The sequence below is a fragment of the Calypte anna genome, chromosome 2 (assembly GCF_003957555.1).
Source record: "Calypte anna isolate BGI_N300 chromosome 2, bCalAnn1_v1.p, whole genome shotgun sequence".
Lineage (NCBI taxonomy): Eukaryota > Metazoa > Chordata > Aves > Apodiformes > Trochilidae > Calypte > Calypte anna.
Window position 1 is genome coordinate 4,792,225 of NC_044245.1, and position 17,256 is coordinate 4,809,480.

At 42.2% G+C, this 17,256-nt stretch overlaps 1 protein-coding gene across 1 annotated transcript in view; it reads left to right on the top strand.

Annotated features, from left to right (window-relative positions):
- Nucleotides 1-17,256, top strand: part of CRHR2 (corticotropin releasing hormone receptor 2) — a 149,877-nt gene that overhangs the window by 9,167 nt on the left and 123,454 nt on the right. The window contains exon 2 of the mRNA XM_030444862.1: nucleotides 5,405-5,498. Coding sequence (XP_030300722.1) covers nucleotides 5,405-5,498 — 94 coding nt within the window. The remainder of the gene's footprint in view (nucleotides 1-5,404; nucleotides 5,499-17,256) is intronic.

The following is a 17,256-nucleotide window of genomic DNA, read 5'->3' on the forward strand; positions in this document are numbered from 1 at the left end:
TGCCCTGAACCTCCCCTGGGTTTTGCCAAAGAAATGGCTCTGATTTTGCTTCATCCAACTCTTTTAATGATTACATTACTATGGTGAATTTAGATGCTTCTGATTCCCTAAATTGAGCTTTTTTGGACACAAGCTGAGAGTTTTTGTATTTAGTTGAACCACTGCTCTGAGAAAGTCCTTCCCAAACATTCAGATGAAACCTCCATCTCAGGGTAGAAATGGTGCACTTGGAGAGCTTGACTTAATAAGGTTACCATGAGCATTTCTTGAGCTAATTTATCTGAGTTATTGAATCGAAGAACTAAAAATTAAATGAAAATTTTCCTTTATTTTATTTTATTTCTGGGGAAAAACTAGAGAGTAGCAGCTGTCTGTGTGCTGAAGGCAATTTCAGTGCTCTGTTGATGTTGAAAGAACTTCAGACCTCAGAACTCCCAGATATTTTACAGAAACCTTTGGGAGGAGATGCTGCTTCACAGAAATGAAAAGCGGGAATAAGCATCCTCCTGACACGATCCCTGCCATTACCATAGATATTTACTATGGGGAAAGTGCTCATAGGATCACAGAATGGTTTTGGTTGGAAAGGACCTTAAAGATCAGCTAGATTCACCCTCCCTGCATGGGTGTGCACACCTTCCACTAGACCAGGTTGCTCAGAGCTTTGACTTTATAGGGAGCACAAATAGGGAGCACAAGACTCAGTTTAAACTGAGTCTTTTTTTGTGTGTGTGGCAATGGAGACCTTAAGTGGATCCTTCTCTTGTCAGCTGCAGACCAAGCACGTTTTGTGGTCAAGTGCTACTAAATTGTTCAATGTTGGAAGCTCACTTCATCTTGCTCAATAAAAGAAAGAAAACAACAATATTCCAGATAATTTTATAAGATGGTACATTCATGTCTTCTGTAGCCATCATCTCTAAGAATTTTTTTAGCAATCCTTTGGTATACAGTGCCTGAAGAAAACCTAGAAAGGATTAATATGTATTCCTCTGTCCTTATAGTGGGTGAGACCCAGGTAGTGCAGTCAGTGGAGCTCAGGGACTGAGTCTTTTCAACTTAATGATTAAAATGACAGCAATGAACTGCACCTGAGAAATTCTCCCTTCTTTTCCTGAACTGCAAAGGAATCCCCAGGTGTTCAGCTCAGCTGTTGCTTTTGAGCTATTTGAGAGAAATCCCAGTGTTTTTCTGTGAGGGGCTTTCTGCTGAGATGCTGTTACAGTTCCACAAGATGGATTTCTACAGACCTTGTAAGTTCTTGGTACAACACTGTTCTGAAAGGGAGAAATGTTGCCCTGTCTCAGAGGTCAGCACCTCGGATTTGTTCAGCATGCCACCAGCAGATGTTTTATGGGGCAGCATAACAGCTTTTTCTAAAAAGCTGGCTTTTATTAGACAAGTAGAACATGATCTCTGGGAGTTCTGAAGGGAGAATGGGAGAGCAGAGCAAATGCATCTGTCCCTCTTTGGAAGCAGTTGCTGCCTCCTGAGCTTCCCTCCTCCATCCTGGCACCAAATGTTGCACTGTCATGGATCATCCTTTTTAATTTCAGCTCTTTCCTTCAGTTTGCAGTCATGCTGACTTCATCTGCTCTGCTGCTAGATATTTAAACTTATAAGATGCTGTGCAATTTATCTCCACGGTAGCCCCATGCCTGGATTGATGGTTTTGGATCCTATTCATAGCTTTGGGGGTTATATATATATTACTTTAGCCATTTCTGATATGTTTGAGAGAAGAAAACAACCTCTTCATTGCAGGTGAATTACAGTAGCAGTGTTCATTTGTGGTTTTTATGTATATATCTAACTACTTAGAGGAACACAATCATCTTTCAAATGAGGACTCTCTGTAAATTGCTTTTAAAATGAAGTTATAAATCCTCTCAAATCTGCATGAAATAACCAAAAAATTCTGGTAGGAACTGATAGGATGCAACACTATGATGGGTCAGATTCTTTGTCTGTGCCCAGAGCTCTCCATGTGGATCAGCTGAGCCATGTTACATAGGAAGTTGCAAATGTGTTTTTTATGACTTAATTATAGTAATTTATGGGAGTGCTTGTGTGACAGAGGGTGAATTCTGCAGAAATAAATGTTAGCAAGATTGGAGACCTTCCATTTGCAGAGGAGCACGTGCTAAGGATGGTGTCTTGCAACTTTTAACACAACAATATATTACTCTCTTTGGTTGTTGCTCTTTTTATCATCTTTAGAGGTGATCTTACTGTGAGTTCCTCTGACTGTGTCTCCTAGGTGCATATCTTATAGCAGAGAAGACCTTTTGTGGATTCATGATGAGCCCTGAGCATGGCTGAGGGAATCACTCACATGAAATAATCATGAGACACAGACAGGGATGCACTAGGACAATTTATCCACTCCTTTTCTGAAAGTCCTCTTGGGTGTGAAGGTTTCACAGATTGTTCAGCCTTTTAGATTATTCCTCTGCCTTAAACATTAAAAGACCCCTTTTCACCTTCATCTCTGGCTGAGTGCATGGGTTTTATTTGTTCATAAATGTACACAGGGACTCAAAGAAATTAGGATAAGACATTTCTGTTCATGTTTCAGGTAAATATGTAAGACAAGGTAGAACTCATTTGGTGGGAAGAGGTCATGGAATAATATCTGTCTGCAGAGAAATGCATTTAGAGTGTGTGTGAAGTATTGGTTACTCCAGTTTGCTCATGTTTCAAAATACATACAAAGTCATAGGCCCAATTATTTATCTTTAAAGTTCTACATTCCTTAAATATGGGGATATTTCTGCTGTTGTTATTTTGCAGAGGGGTTTTTAGGCTTTTAGTGTTTGTCTGCTTTACATTCAGTTTTTAAAACATCCTCACAAAGAAGAAAGCTACAGGTTCTGGTGAGTGGAGAGAAAATGAAAGTAGAAGTAACAATATGTAGAAGGCACTTTTCCCTCTAGGTAAATGAACCTCATTTAACCCTAAAGCAAATGTGACTTTTCCACTTTCTTGTTCCTCCATATGCTGAGCTCCACTTGAACTCTGTTCTTTCCTGTCATTTTATGAAGCAGACAGCTGAACATGCAGGGTATTTACAGTACATGGAGAGGTCTCAGGTTTCTTCTTTGAAGGGAGACAGTGCTTCAGCCTCTGAGGTTGGGAGAATACAAGGGAAGAAATGCCTCTGTGTCACCCCCTGTGATCAGCTCTGGGACAGGGCCACTACCTGGGCTGCTTTCTGGTAGGCTCAGCTGCTCAGTTCTGTTCCTTGAAAGATGGAATCTACCCTGGCTGCAGAACCAAAGCCATTGCCTTCCTTTATCTCCTGGACCTGACCATCCATGGTCAGTATCCTGGAAGGCTTTGCTATTAGAGGGGGTAGTTTGAGGCTCTCTGGAGGAGAATCAGCAGCTTCATGGTGTTTATTTGAAAAGATTCATAGAATCATAGAATTGGCTGGGTTGGAAGGGACCTCAGAGATCATCAAGTCCAACCCTTGATCCACTACTGCTGCAGTTCCCAGCCCATGGCACTGAGTGCCACATCCAGGCTCTTTGGAAATATCTCCAGACACAGAGAATCCACTACTTCCCTGGGCAGCCCATTCCAATGTCTGATCACCCTCTCCGTAAAGAAATTCTTTCTAATCTCCAACCTAAACTTCCCCTGGCACAACTTGAGACCCTGCCCTCTTGTCTTGCTGAGAGTTGCCTGGGAAAAGAGCCCAACCCCCCCCTGACTCCAACCTCCTTTCAGGGAGTTGTAGAGAGTGATGAGGTCACCCCTGAGCCTCCTCTTCTCCAGCCTCAACACCCCCAGCTCCCTCAGCCTCTCCTCATAGGGTCTGTGCTCTAGTCCCTTCACCAGCCCAGTTGCCTCCTTTGGACCTGCACCTCAATCTCCTTCCTGAACTGAGGGGCCCAGAACTGGACACAAATGAATGAATGAAGTGATAGAATCATTTTGATTGGAAAAAACCTTTGAGATCATCAAGTCTGACCATTAACCTAGCACTGCTAACTCCACCATGAAGCTATGTCCCCAAGTACCACATCTACACATCTTTTAAATCCCTCCAGGGATGGTGACTACATCTTCCCATTCCAGGCAGGGCAGCCTGTACGTAAAGTCTGAGAAGAGCTTGCTTGTACTTCAAGACTCCTTATTGTGTAAAAAAACCAGCAAAATAAGAAATAGATGGAAATGGTATTGTATGAAGAAAGTTGTTCTTTAGAGACCAACACTTTTGATTAATTCTATTGTTGTCATCACTTACTCCACATCTAATTAAGGGACAAGAAGCTCAGTGACATAAAGAGGGATCTGCAATGACTTAACACATCTTAATGCACTGAAATGTAATATCAAAACTCAATGAGTATGGTGGTTTCTCTGAGTAAAAGCTGCCTGTATTATATTAGAGTCATAATGCATAAATAGATAAGGCATTTCGTGTGTTACCACGAGCTTTGTGTCCCCTCAGAAATAGTTCTGGAAGATTTTGTCTCATAGTTTGAAAATGGAAGCTTGTCATGATGTGTCACCCCTTAAATTTCTCACCACACTTAATTCTGCCTTTCTTAAAGGGCTTTAAAAGAGCATCTCTTACTCCAAGCAGTATCCCAGGCTTTATGATTAGATGTAGAGTCCTGTGGGTTTCTTTACTCACTCTGCAGTGGGTGCTGCAGTAATTTAATTTTTGAGTGTGAGAAGGACAATATATTCCTTGGGTTCCACTCTAAATACACATTTCTGAAAATTTACTTGGGGGTTCACTGAACCTACAGCTTTCTTGGAGAACCCCTGTTGATATTGCTGCTCTCCTTCCCATCAGCATTTGCCCTCACTGGAGGGCTCAGCACTCTGAATTTTGAGGGTCAGAAACCTGTGTTGGTTTTAATGGCTAAAAAGAGCCTAGGTTCACCTTACAGGGCTTCCAGTTTTTCCTATACATCCAAAAGCAGCAAGTTCCTCAAGCCTTCTGAATTGTCCTTTGCCAATTGCAGTCTCTCTTGAATGTGAAAGGATCTTTAGCACCCATTGTTAATTAGTAGGAAAACACCTCCCCACGTGCTCTTTAATGAGATGTAATTTTTCTGCTGTATTTTAGACATCTGCTTTCAAGTGAGAGAAATTCTCTCCTGAGCTTTGTTAATGCTATTAATGAGCTCCCACAAGAAGAGGTCTGGAATAGGTGGTTCATTTGGCTGTGTCTACATTTAGTCAGGTGAATGCCACCTGGTGTCACAGAGCTCTGCAAGTAGAACCCTAAAACTCCTTTGTCAGAAGGGGATGTCTGTACCTGAACCAATTATCAACAGGAACTGCTGTGAGAGTGCTGGGGATCATTGTGCTCAGCAATGAGGAAATCTTATTTTGCACTGTTGCTTTACTGCTTGTTTTGTTTTCTTTCTCTCTGTTCTTCCAGATAGTTCTCCACTGTGAATCCTCTGTGAACCTGACCTTGTCTGTTCTGCTGGAAAAGTACTGTGAAGCTTTGTCAGCCCACACCAATGTCACAGGTATTTATTTCTCCATCTCTTGCTGGGTTCTTGTTACTCCAGGATCTGTTTTCAAAGTGTCCTTGCTTCAGGAACATCTTTCCCTGCTGAGCTAAACATAGTGGGCTTGGGTTTGCATTGGCAGTGGTGAGACAGGGAAAGAAAAGTGAATTTTTGTACACCTGGAGAGAGTTTCAGGTGGGCTAATGATGACAACACTTTTCTCATAATTTAATCTGGTAAACTGGCTGTACTCACTGACATTTAGTGCAGTTAAAGTGTCTTTAACCAGATGGGTCCAGACTCCTTGTCAAAGGTTGTCTGCATTTCTCCAAGTGCAGTGGGGGACATTCAGGCTGGGCAGGCAAAGCCAAGTGGGAATGCTGATAAAATTCAGCCCCTGTATGACATTCACTGTAGAAACTGGGATACTCTGACCAGACTGACAGCTAAGGATGAATCTTGGATCATTTCAGACAGATCAATGGAGTACTTACCATGAAAAACATCAATTCTTCATATCAGAACACAGTACATAAGTTTAACTACAAAACTTTATAATTTTTTGCTTCCTGATCCCACTACCAAGTCTCCCAAAACCTGACTGTAACTTTTTAGCTTTGGACAGAAGGCTTTTCTGGCAGAGAGATAAGGGCAGGGGCATTTAGGGGCATTGGCAGTAAAAGGAGGACGACACACGCTGGAGATGGTACCTTTATGTTCCTTGTATCAGTTTGTGAAAGCTGAGCAAAACACTGATTCTTGTCCTTTATTCTTGGCTAAAATGCACCAGCACAAAACTGATCCTGTAAGAGGTGTGATACTGCACCCAGTTTTGCTTCAGAAGCATTTCTCTGAGGTTGTGTGTGCTGCAGTGAGTGATGCTCCTGAGGGAAAAATACACTGGATTCTTTCCCCTTCACTTCTCTTTTCCTCTGCTAAATATCTTCATGGAGGGAGGAGTTTAAAATATCTTAGAATAATAATGATATTGTCATTCAGCCATTTTTCCATCCCTGAGAAAGGACAAGGAAAGTGATGCTCAAGGAAGAAAAAAATCTTTCTTTATAATAGATCAGATCAACTGTGTTTTCTTCTGACTGTATCAGTGCTTTAAGGACAATAAGCTGGATTTGGTAAACTGGTCAGACTGAAGACTGAAAGTTGTGTTGCCCTAAATGCCTCTTGATTTGCATATAAATGGGTGTGTTGACCTGTATTATGAATCCAGCCTGAGCTCTGCAACTTGTGTCATTTTGTTCCAGGGAGCAACTCTGCCTCACGTGGAATATTTGCTTGTATAAATTTTAATGGCTGCCTATAGGAAACAAAGGAAAAATAGAGGAGGTTCTGTTAAACCTTCCATAATTTTGGACCTTTTTTTTTTTTTCCAAATATTTTTGTAAATATTATTGCAAAACTTGCTATTCATTCATAATGTAATTTTCCTTGTGCAGAGCTTTTACTGAGGAGGAAAAAATATTCACACCAGGCTGTCTTGAAAATTGCTGAACAATTTAGGTCTCAGTTGTTAGGAAAAGATAATTTTCTGGGTGATGTGCATGATGCCTTGTCCTGTTTTTGAGCATCTTCCCAGACTGAGTGCAACTGCTATAATAGCATTTAAATCTAACAAGAGAAGATAGGTCCAAGGAAGTGATTCTGCCCCTGTACTCAGCCCTGGTGAGGCCACACTTCGAGTACTGTGTCCAGTTCTGGGCCCCTCAGTTCAGGAAGGATATCGAGATACTGGAGCAGGTCCAAAGGAGGGCAACCAGGCTGGTGAAGGGTCTTGAGCACAGATCCTATGAGGAGAGGCTGAGGGAGCTGGGGGTGTTCAGCCTAAAGAAGAGGCGGCTCAGGGGAGACCTCATCACTCTCTACAACTCCCTGAAAGGAGGTTGTAACCGAGTGGACGTTGGTCTCTTCTGCCAGATGACTTTCAACAAGACAAGAGGGCAGGGTCTCAAGTTGTGCCAGGGGAAATTTAGGTTAGATATTAGAAAGAATTTCTTTACGGAGAGAGTGATCAGGCATTGGAATGGGCTGCCCAGGGAAGTAGTGGATTCTCCGTCCCTGGAGATATTCCAAAAGAGACTGGATGTGGCACTCAGTGCCATGGTCTAGCAACCGCAACGGTGGTTCAAGGGTTGGACTCGATGATCTCTGAGGTCCCTTCCAACCCAGCCAATTCTATGATTCTATGATATCACAGAAGCCTCTCTTTGACTGCACTGTTCTAAGGTATCACTGATGTCGAAAATTAGGTGAGCTGTGTGCATTCTTCATTTGGAACCCTCACAACAATGAGGATGCATCACATCAAAACACTGGTGTGTTCCATTCAGCGTCACAGACAACAGAACCAGGCTGCAGTGTCTCAAATATCTGAGCCTTCTTTTGCCCACATCTTTGACACAGTGCAGACAACTCCTCTTTTAGGGGAGGAAAAAAAATAATCAAGAAAAATCCTCCAAGGAAAGCCATGTTGAGCAATCTTTATTTATGGCTGGGAGAACAGTAAACATCAAAGTTTTGTAATTGGTTATCTTCTTCTTTGTCTCTTTTCCAGAAAATGTTGTTAATTAGTCCAATATGTTAATTTCCTCCCCCCTGTAATTACTAACTTCACCTTCCAAATATGTTCACACTAAGCATCCCAAACAGATGGCATAAGATGCTACTGAGAATATCGTGTATGTGTAATTCCACTGAATTGCTAAGTGAATGACATTGTAAATTCAGTCTGAAGTGATTTAAACCAAGTGATACTTTTTTCAGGGGTGGAAAGCAATATAAATCTTTTGGGTGTTGTTTCCCTGAAAAATCCCTGGGTGACATCTTCCTAATCACTTGGGTGCAGCTTTTGAGCTTAGGAGAAATGTGTGATTTTATGTCAGGACCTGAAAAAGAATTTTATTACTTTTTTTTTTTTTTTTTTTAAGAGTAATTGATTAAAATGGCAGGAATTTTCCACAGTGAGCAGATAAAGATTTTCCTGATGTTGTAATCTCCTGATATAGTTTGGTTAGAATGACAGTAATATTCAGGGTGACTGGATGAATGTAATTCTATGTATCTGTAGGATATGTACACTGAGTTATAGCTCAGCTTTTTATAGGAACTCAGAGGAATAGGTTCCCAGTTCACACTAATATTCCATGGGTTTTGTCATGCTTCCCTTCACATCCTGTGATTTTCCCATCTTAAGTGTTTCCAATAGAAACTACAGGTCTTGACTTACATCTGATTCTACTCACTTTTGACCTCTGTGGACATCTTTTGACCCAACTTTTTGGTCTATTGTTATGTTTGGCAATCTATAAAACCTTCAGATTCATCTGAAAACAGGAATTTTGTTAAAAAATAAATCAGAAGGCAGGTGGACAGTCCTACTGTGCTGATTGTATCAGTATAAGCACACATTCCCTGTTTGCCTTCTCTTTCCTACCTGTCAGTTCCTTTGAAGGTTGTAATGATGGTGTTGTATGGTGAAAGGCTGTTTCACAGAAATGATGTAAACCTCCTGATTTTGAGTGGTGCAGGATTCTACCTGTGCAAATTCTGCCTGATGCTGATCTGATGTTGGTTCCTCAGCTCTCTGGGGAAGCTCTGGTTTGAGGAAGATGTTGGTGGGTGTGGGAGAAATGTTTGCAGGGCTGGATTCCAACACACAACTCCTGAAAGATGCCACTCAATCTCCCACCAAATGCCACCACTTGGAGATTTCTATGATTTCCACTCTTGCTAGAACATTGTCTTCTACTTGAGGTTTCTTCAGAACTCACAATAGCCCAAGACTGGGAGGGGATGAAAAGTGGTCTTCTTTTCTTGCTCTTTGTTGAACCTCTTGGTTGTGGTGTAACCCTGGTAGGCAGCTAAATGCCACACAGCCTCTCAGTAGGATGGGAAAGAGAATCAGAACAATAACATAAAGAAAGTTTGTGGATTGAAATATGGGCATTTCAACAAGTAGAGCAAAAACTGCACCCAGAGGCAAAGTAAAATAAGGAAATAATTTACTTCTTCCCAACAGCAGGCAGGTGTTCAGCCATCTCCAGAAACACTAGGCTCACAAACCTCATCACTTTGAGCATCCTTCTCCTCCTCCTCCTTCTTCCCCAGCTTTCTATGCTGAGCAGGATGTTGGATGGTATGGAATAACCCTCTGGGCAGCTTCTTGCTCATCCCCACCCTACTCACTGGTGGGATGGAGTGAAGAACAGAAAAGGCCTTTACTCTATGTGAGCTCTGCTCAGCACTAACAAAAACATCCCTCTGTTACCAACACTGTTTTCAGCACAAATCACAGAATCAGCTGGGTTGGAAAGGACCTCAGAGATCATCAAATCCAACCCTTAATCCAATACTGCCCTACTGACCATGACACTGAGTGCCACATCCAGTCTCATCTTAAAATCCTCCAGGGAAATCCAAAACATCTCTCCATAGTGGCTACTCTAAAGAAATTTAAGTACCCCAGCCAGAATCCTCCACTCTTGTGGGTCTCACACTGAATCTTACCCAACACATCTGACACGAGTTTGCACTATTTCTCCTTCTTGGTGTTGGAGTCCAACACCCTCTGAGCAGGTTCATTTAGAGATTCCATTAAGAGAACAAGAGTTTCATGTCTAAATGCCACAGCTTTGTGTGCTGTTCATAATACCACTGGTCTGTTTTTTTTAATTAAGACAAGCTTGATTGGGTTATTTCTGCTTAATGTGTGTGTGGAGGTCACCTCTGTGATCCAGGCAGCTGGAACTGAATGTGGAGTTTCAGAGGAAAAGCTAAAACCTGGAATTAGTTCTCAGGAGTCACTGCAGTGTTACTGGAGGTCTCCTGGGGATTCCTAGAGTAGTCACAAGTTAAATGTGACTATCTGTGCTTACATGTAAATCAGAGCTCCCATTATTGCTGGTGGTATGGGATTTGGTTGCCTTGAGGAGTGCCCTGTACCTTTTAAGATGCTAATCTGCAGGGCTGACAGATTTGACACAGAATCCACAAGAGACTTGTGGCCTCTTGAAAAGCTGATGCTGGCAAGAGGCCTGGTGGAAAGTGTCCCTGCCTACTGCAGAGGAGATTGAGATGAATAATTTTTAGGGTCTCTTCCAACTCAAACCATTTTATGATGCTATGATATCTGAGATCTCCAGAGGAACTGGGTGCCTGTGTGTGGTTGTCTGAATCTTTGCTCAGATCTCCAGTAACTGCATTAGGTGAACGAGGTGAGAGGAACTAGATGTCCAACTGTCCTGGTTTGGGCCAGGATAAAGGTGATTTTCTGTCTTGTACTTTTGCTTTTAGCTAAGTCCCTTGTAAGTAGTTGCACTTGCTGAAATGAACAGCAAGTTTCTCAGACAGTGTGTGCTTCTGGGACTGATAACACTCGATGTTTATAGTTACTGCTAGAGATTGGTGTGCAGAGCCAAGGACACTGCTCAGCTCTGAGGAAAACTTTTACCCTCCAGAAGGAATAAAGAGGTCCCACCTGCAGCCTCCTTTGGGGAGGAATGGACAAGATAGATGCCAGAACTGACCAAACAGAGTATTCCATCCCATACACCTCATACTCAGTATAAATTTGAGGAATCACGAGGGCCAAGCCAGATTTGGCTGCCAGCTTCCAGCTGCCTGCCCTTCCTGCTTCCCTTCCTTCACCCATTCCCTGTTTTCTTGGGCATCCTGGGAGGATTCCATCCCTTCCTCTGCCTGTGCTCCTGATCCATCCCAGCCTGAATCTGTGTGTTCCTGCCTCCAGCTCCCAACTGCTGCTGACCCCAGGATTCCAGCCTGGACTTTCCCAGGGCTGCCCTGCAGCCTCGGGGGTGATGTGAGAGTTATTGGGGGAAAGGAGGGAGGAACCTGGGATCAATTTTCCTGTATATTTGTATAGATTTAGTCATTTTTCCTATTTATCATTCCTATTTCACTAAAGTTGTGTAGTTTAGTTTCCAACCCCTCAGTCTCTCTCCCTTATTCTCTCTCCTTTCTTTATCAGGGAGCAGAGGGGGATTAATAGAGAGCATCTGTTACTCGGTTTAATTGCCAGGCCAGTGTTAAACCCTGACACTAACTCAGGATGGATATACCTAGATAGAAACTTCCACATGGAATTTCTTAGACATCTGCAAATGGAACACCATATAGTATGTAGCCTGCAAGTTAAATCCTGTTTTATAGCTCAAATGCAGAAATGAAATCTCTGAAATTGTGTTTTAATCACAGATGATTTGACCACAAAAAAAAAAAAAAAAATCATTAATATTTTGCCTTGCTGCCTCTGCTGATGGGTGCACCCAGGCTGTAGGTTTTACTTGGCTGTTGTTACTTTTTAGTAGTCAGTTTCCATCAATCATTCTTTTAGTTGATGAATGTCTCCTGACAGACAAGTCAGACAAGTTCCCAAGTATTTGGGATCTGGCTTTCTCTTCTGAATAGCAAAGGTGAGGCACTCATTGCTCCAGAGGTGATTTATTTTTGTACATTACAGTATTCTGTTTCTTGGAAACAAGATTTGGCTTCCTGACATCCTTAAATATCCCTCTGCAGTAATGGCATGGCAGCAGCTCTCACTGCTTTCCTTCTGATTTTTCTCAGCAGGTCACATCAATGAGTACTTCCATTTATACCAATCCTTGGATGAGCTTTCTATTTGAACCCTCTCTTTCATTTTCCCCCTCTCTTGGTGTCATCTGCAGCTCTGGGTGCTGCTCCTGCAGCTGCCTCTGAGGCTCTTAGGAATCTGCTTTTATAACATGCCCACCATCCCCTTCCTGCTCACAGGCACAAAGTTAACCTTGAGCATCAGCATTTGGATGATCAAAGCTGGAGCCAGACGCAAGCAATCTTTCTGGGGCTTCCTATTTTCAGATGTCACTCTAACACCTCTTAAATAGAGGTGATGATGTTGGTTTACTTACCCATTGCCTCAAATGACATCCCAGGCAGTGCTTGTACTTCCCAAAATAAAGCTGACCCTCTTGTATGTTGTTGCACAATTTCTATTACTGCCACGGGGTCTTTTTTTATAAAGTTGTATTTCTTAAGTCTGGTGCAGTTTCATAGTGGGGATATGGAAAAACTTGCAGGTATTAAGACAGTCCCAGCTCTGTGCTGCTGTAGAGAGGATTATTTATAATCATGGAATCATTTAGGCTGGAAAAGACCTTTAAGATCATTAAATCCAACCATTAACTTAATACTAAGTCCACTACTGAACCATGTCCCTAAGTTCATAATTTACTTTTTATATTTGCTGTACAAAGGAAATATTTTGGTTTGGTTTTGTTTGTTTGTTTTTTAGGGTTTTGGTTCTTTGGTTTTTGTTGTTGGTTTTTTGTTGGGGTTTTGGTTTTTTTTTTGGAGGGGGGATGTTTGTTTTGTAAATGGTTTAGGGATCATATATGAAAACATATCTACCCCATATCTAAAGGGTAGGTAAAGGGTATCTAAAGGTATCCAAAGGCTGACAAGTTCTTCCAAAATTTCCAGCAAAAAAATCTGAAAGCTGGGTACATGATCCTGTAAAGTGCTCAGCTGTAAGACAGAGGAGACACACAGAGGGTTTGGGGGTTTTTGTGGTGGCTTTTTCCTTTCACATGAGTAACTGTTGTTTCTGGTCTGGCCACGTGTTGTGATTCTGCATGTGAAATGTGTTTCAGGAAGAAGTTGCTCCAATGCCTTGATCCCATGAATAAATGTTTTTGTAGAACCCCAGAAAACTACCAAATGAAGTAATCTTGGCTTAAGAGAGGAACTGACAACACCAGAAGTGGTGCTGGGGATTCAGGATGAAATAAGAACTCCCCTGATATCAGTGATCACTTTCCTCAGACTTTACACTATAGGGGAAGGTAAAAACCCTCATAGCATCTTCAGTAAAAGAGTCTCTCGATACCATTAGCTCTGAACTGACTGAAAATCTGTAGCACATCTGCCTGGAGTCACTGAGATGTTTGGCTTGTGGGTCTGAGGGAGGACTGGAGAGGAGGATTGCTGATAGTATCAAGTCAGGGCAGATCCCATGATCTTAGGAGATGCTTGAAGCATTTAGAGTGACCAACCTGATGGCATTGCCATGGTGGTTCCATGCTGCCAGCCTGGGATGCTGTGAACAGTAAGAAAAGGGAGAAGTGAACAGTGTAAAATGTTACAGGAATGCAAATGGGACAGGAAAACTCATCAACAAAACCATGTTACAGTGGCCACATGCCACTGAGTTTTGTTTCATATTTCAGAAGGGTGACACACACCTCAGTCCTGGATCTGTCACGTCTGCATGATATGTTCTCAGCAGACTCTCACCAAAGACCCCTGCAATGCCACACTTCAGCAAATATACTTAAGTCTTGGAATTTATACAGTTGGTACAATACATACCATTTGCTGAGTGTGGTTTCTAAATTAGATGCAGTTTTTTTGTGCACTTAGCAGATAAAAATATACCCTGCAGAACGTCTCATTTTGTCAAGTCCTACTGAACAGATGGAGCCTTTTCTGTTCACATGGAATCATGGCAGGAAATCTGGTCTTAAATGAAAACTCCTCCTACCCTGGGAATCAACTCTTCTCTTCAGGTTTGATGAACCCTTCAAGGACTGAAATAACACTGTGGCCAATCAACCCACATAACAATAGTGATACCACAAACAGGACTGGTTGGAAGGATGGGTAGTTCAAGATGATGTCCAAAATATATAGTGCTGGAGGATAACTGTTGTTTGGATATGGGAGACTATTATTTGGATATGGGCTCGAATGGGAATATTTTTGTTGTTTCTGGTTTCAATAAGATGCTCCAGACTTTCTGATCCCATGGCTGGGTTGGCTGTTCCTCTTAAACGTGAGCATCTAGATATGCTCTTGTTGACATGTAGAAGTTGTCTTGCCTTTGTCTCCCTGCTTTTGTGCAAAATGGGTGTTTCCATGATTTTTTCTTTTTTTTGGAGGAGAGTCCCTGAGCCAGAGTCAGAGCCAGATTCACCATCTAGACAGATGAAGGTGAGACTGGGCTCCCTTCATTTCTTTGTAAAGGTCTAACTGTAAACTCTGTGTCTTGGGCATCAAGGTATAAAATCAATCCTGCCTGCACTGCCTTATTTCATGAGTGTCTACTGAAAGGAAAAAAAAAGAGGATGACCTTCTGCTGTCTGTTATTAGTATGTTGCAAGATGAGCTCAAGCTGTTTGGGAATCCAATGGATGGTCTGAAGAAGATGCTTTATACTTATACATGCAGAAGATGCTGCCATGGCCTCCTGTGGACTGCAGCATGGACACAAGTTTCTTCTTCATTCTTCTTAATTCCTCCTTCATCAGCTCTTAAGTGCATCACTTGGTCAGCCTTTTCTGTATGAACTTTTACGTGTGGAATTAATTTGCCTTGGCTTCCAACCTTGAAGTGGGGACATCTTGTTGTATAGTTCCATGTGTGATAAAAAATAGTTAAGCATTTAAGCTGGCAAAAATACAAAGCTGACCTGTAAAGCTCCAGCTCTATATTGTTAAGCTTTCTTATTCCATGAACTAGACAATGTTTTTTACTCCTTTGGGCATTAATCTGAGTCATTAAGCTGTCAAAGTGTGGAAGCTGGCTGCATAGGAAAAAGATAATGGAAAATGTTAACATATTTTATGTAAGGCACTGGGACCCGAACTGTTCAGCCACTTCACCCTGTGTATATCTTTAGTTGTATGAGAGGAGCCATTCAGTACAGCACTACACTCTGAGTAATGCTACTCCTGTGTGTACATGTATGAGACAAAGGGGTTGTTTTGGGCTGCAAATATTTCAAGTGCATATACTCGTAGCTAAGAGAAAAAGACAAATGAGGAACAGGTTCCTATAGGTCTAAATGCTATGTGGTTTCTCAGCTCCATTAATGTTCTACAGGACTTGGATTCCAGGGCTCTAAATAGCACACCTGCAAAGGCTCTGCTACCATAAATGCATTTGTTTGTCCTCCCTGGAACTCTCTGAAGAACACCACAGGGAACTGTACCACTGCAAGGTTGTCTTCATCTTCTTGAAACATCTTGTGCAGAAGCTGATCTCATGACTGTTAGCACTGTTAATGCACTGAGGTTTCAGAGAACCATAGAAAGAATCATAGAAAATTAGGGGTTGGAAGGGACCTTGGAAGACCATTGAGTCCAACCCCCCTGCCAGAGCAGGGTCACCTTCAGGAGGTCACACAGAACACATCCAGGTGGGGTTTGAATGTTTCCAGAGAAGGAGACTCCACAACCTCTCTGGGCAGCCTGTGCCAGTGCCCTGTCACAGTGAAAAAAATCTTCCTGATATTTATATGGACCCATCTATGCTTCTGTTTATAATGATTGCCCCTTGTCCTATTGTTAGTCATCCCTTAAAAAAAAACTTGATTCTGTCCTCCTGGCACAATCCCCTCACATATTTATAAACATTGATGAGGTCCCCTCTCATTCTCCTCTTCTCCAAGCTGCAAAGCCCCTCAGCTCCCTCAACCTTTCCTCACAAGGGAGATTTTCCACTCCCTTCATCATCTTGGTTGCTCTGCACTGGACTCTCTCAAGCAGTTCCTGCTCCTTCTGGAACTGAAGGGCCCAGAACTGAACACAATATTCCAGATGTGGCCTCACCAGGGCAGAGTAGAGGGGGAGGAGAACCTCTCCTGACCTAATAACCACCCCCCTCTAATGCCCCCCAGGTGCCATTGGCCTTCTTGGCAACCAGGACACGTTGTTGGCTCATGAGCATCCTTCCATCCACCAGCACCCCCGGCTCCCTTTCCCCTGTGCTGCTCTCCAGCACTTCAATCCCCAGCCTATACTGGTACCTGGGGTTGTTCTTTCCCAGATATAAAACTTTACACTTGCTCTTATTGTAATTCCTTAAATTTCTCCCAGCCTGTCCAGGTCCCTCTGAATGGCAGCTCAGCCTTCTGGGGTGACAACCACTCCTTCCAGGTTTGTGTCATCAGCAAAACTGCTGATAATACACTCTATCCCCTCATCCAGGTCATGATGGATTTGCATGCTGGAGAAACCTCAGGAAATCTTTGGAGATGAATAAGGAGTCTGGGAGAGTGGTTATGTGTTCCTATTCCTGTGTTATTCCCTCTGTAGCCACTTTACAGCTACTGCTGGAGACAGGAAGATGTAGTAGCTGGACTTTGATTTAGAACCAATAAGACTGTTCTGGTATTTTTAAACAATCCTCTTTTTTCATTGTGTATAGAGGCAGCCTGAGGCCTGCTCAGCTCCAGATGTTTACTTTGCAGTGTTTGGAGTAACAGGAAATTAATCATACTCCTAAAAACCTTCACTTTCTCTCAAAGTACCCCTAAGGTAATTTAGCAGCATGTGGAAGACTATTGCTTTCTACCTTCTGTGTAAATAAAGGGGAAAGAGTTAATATCAGAGGGAGATTGTTTTAATTTCACTATATCTGCTCAAGGAAACTGCTTGTGAGTTCATCACCACGAAGGTGGATATGAAATATTTAGATGTGACCTCAATGTAGTCAGGTATTCTCAAGTCTCTGAAGTTTCTCTTGGTGAACTAAAACCAAGATTTCTGGCTAAGTTTGTCATGGGTTATTTAATATGCATATATGTACATGTAAAAAAAATATATGTACACCTGTATGTATAAATATATATATAAATTCTTGATCATTTAAAGAATGAGAAGTGTCATTATGCTGAAATTGTCCTTCTAGTAGCTCATGCGTGAACTTTGAAATCTTTGAGTTCTCAGATTTTGGAGTATGATGGCTGTGTTGTTGTTTTTTT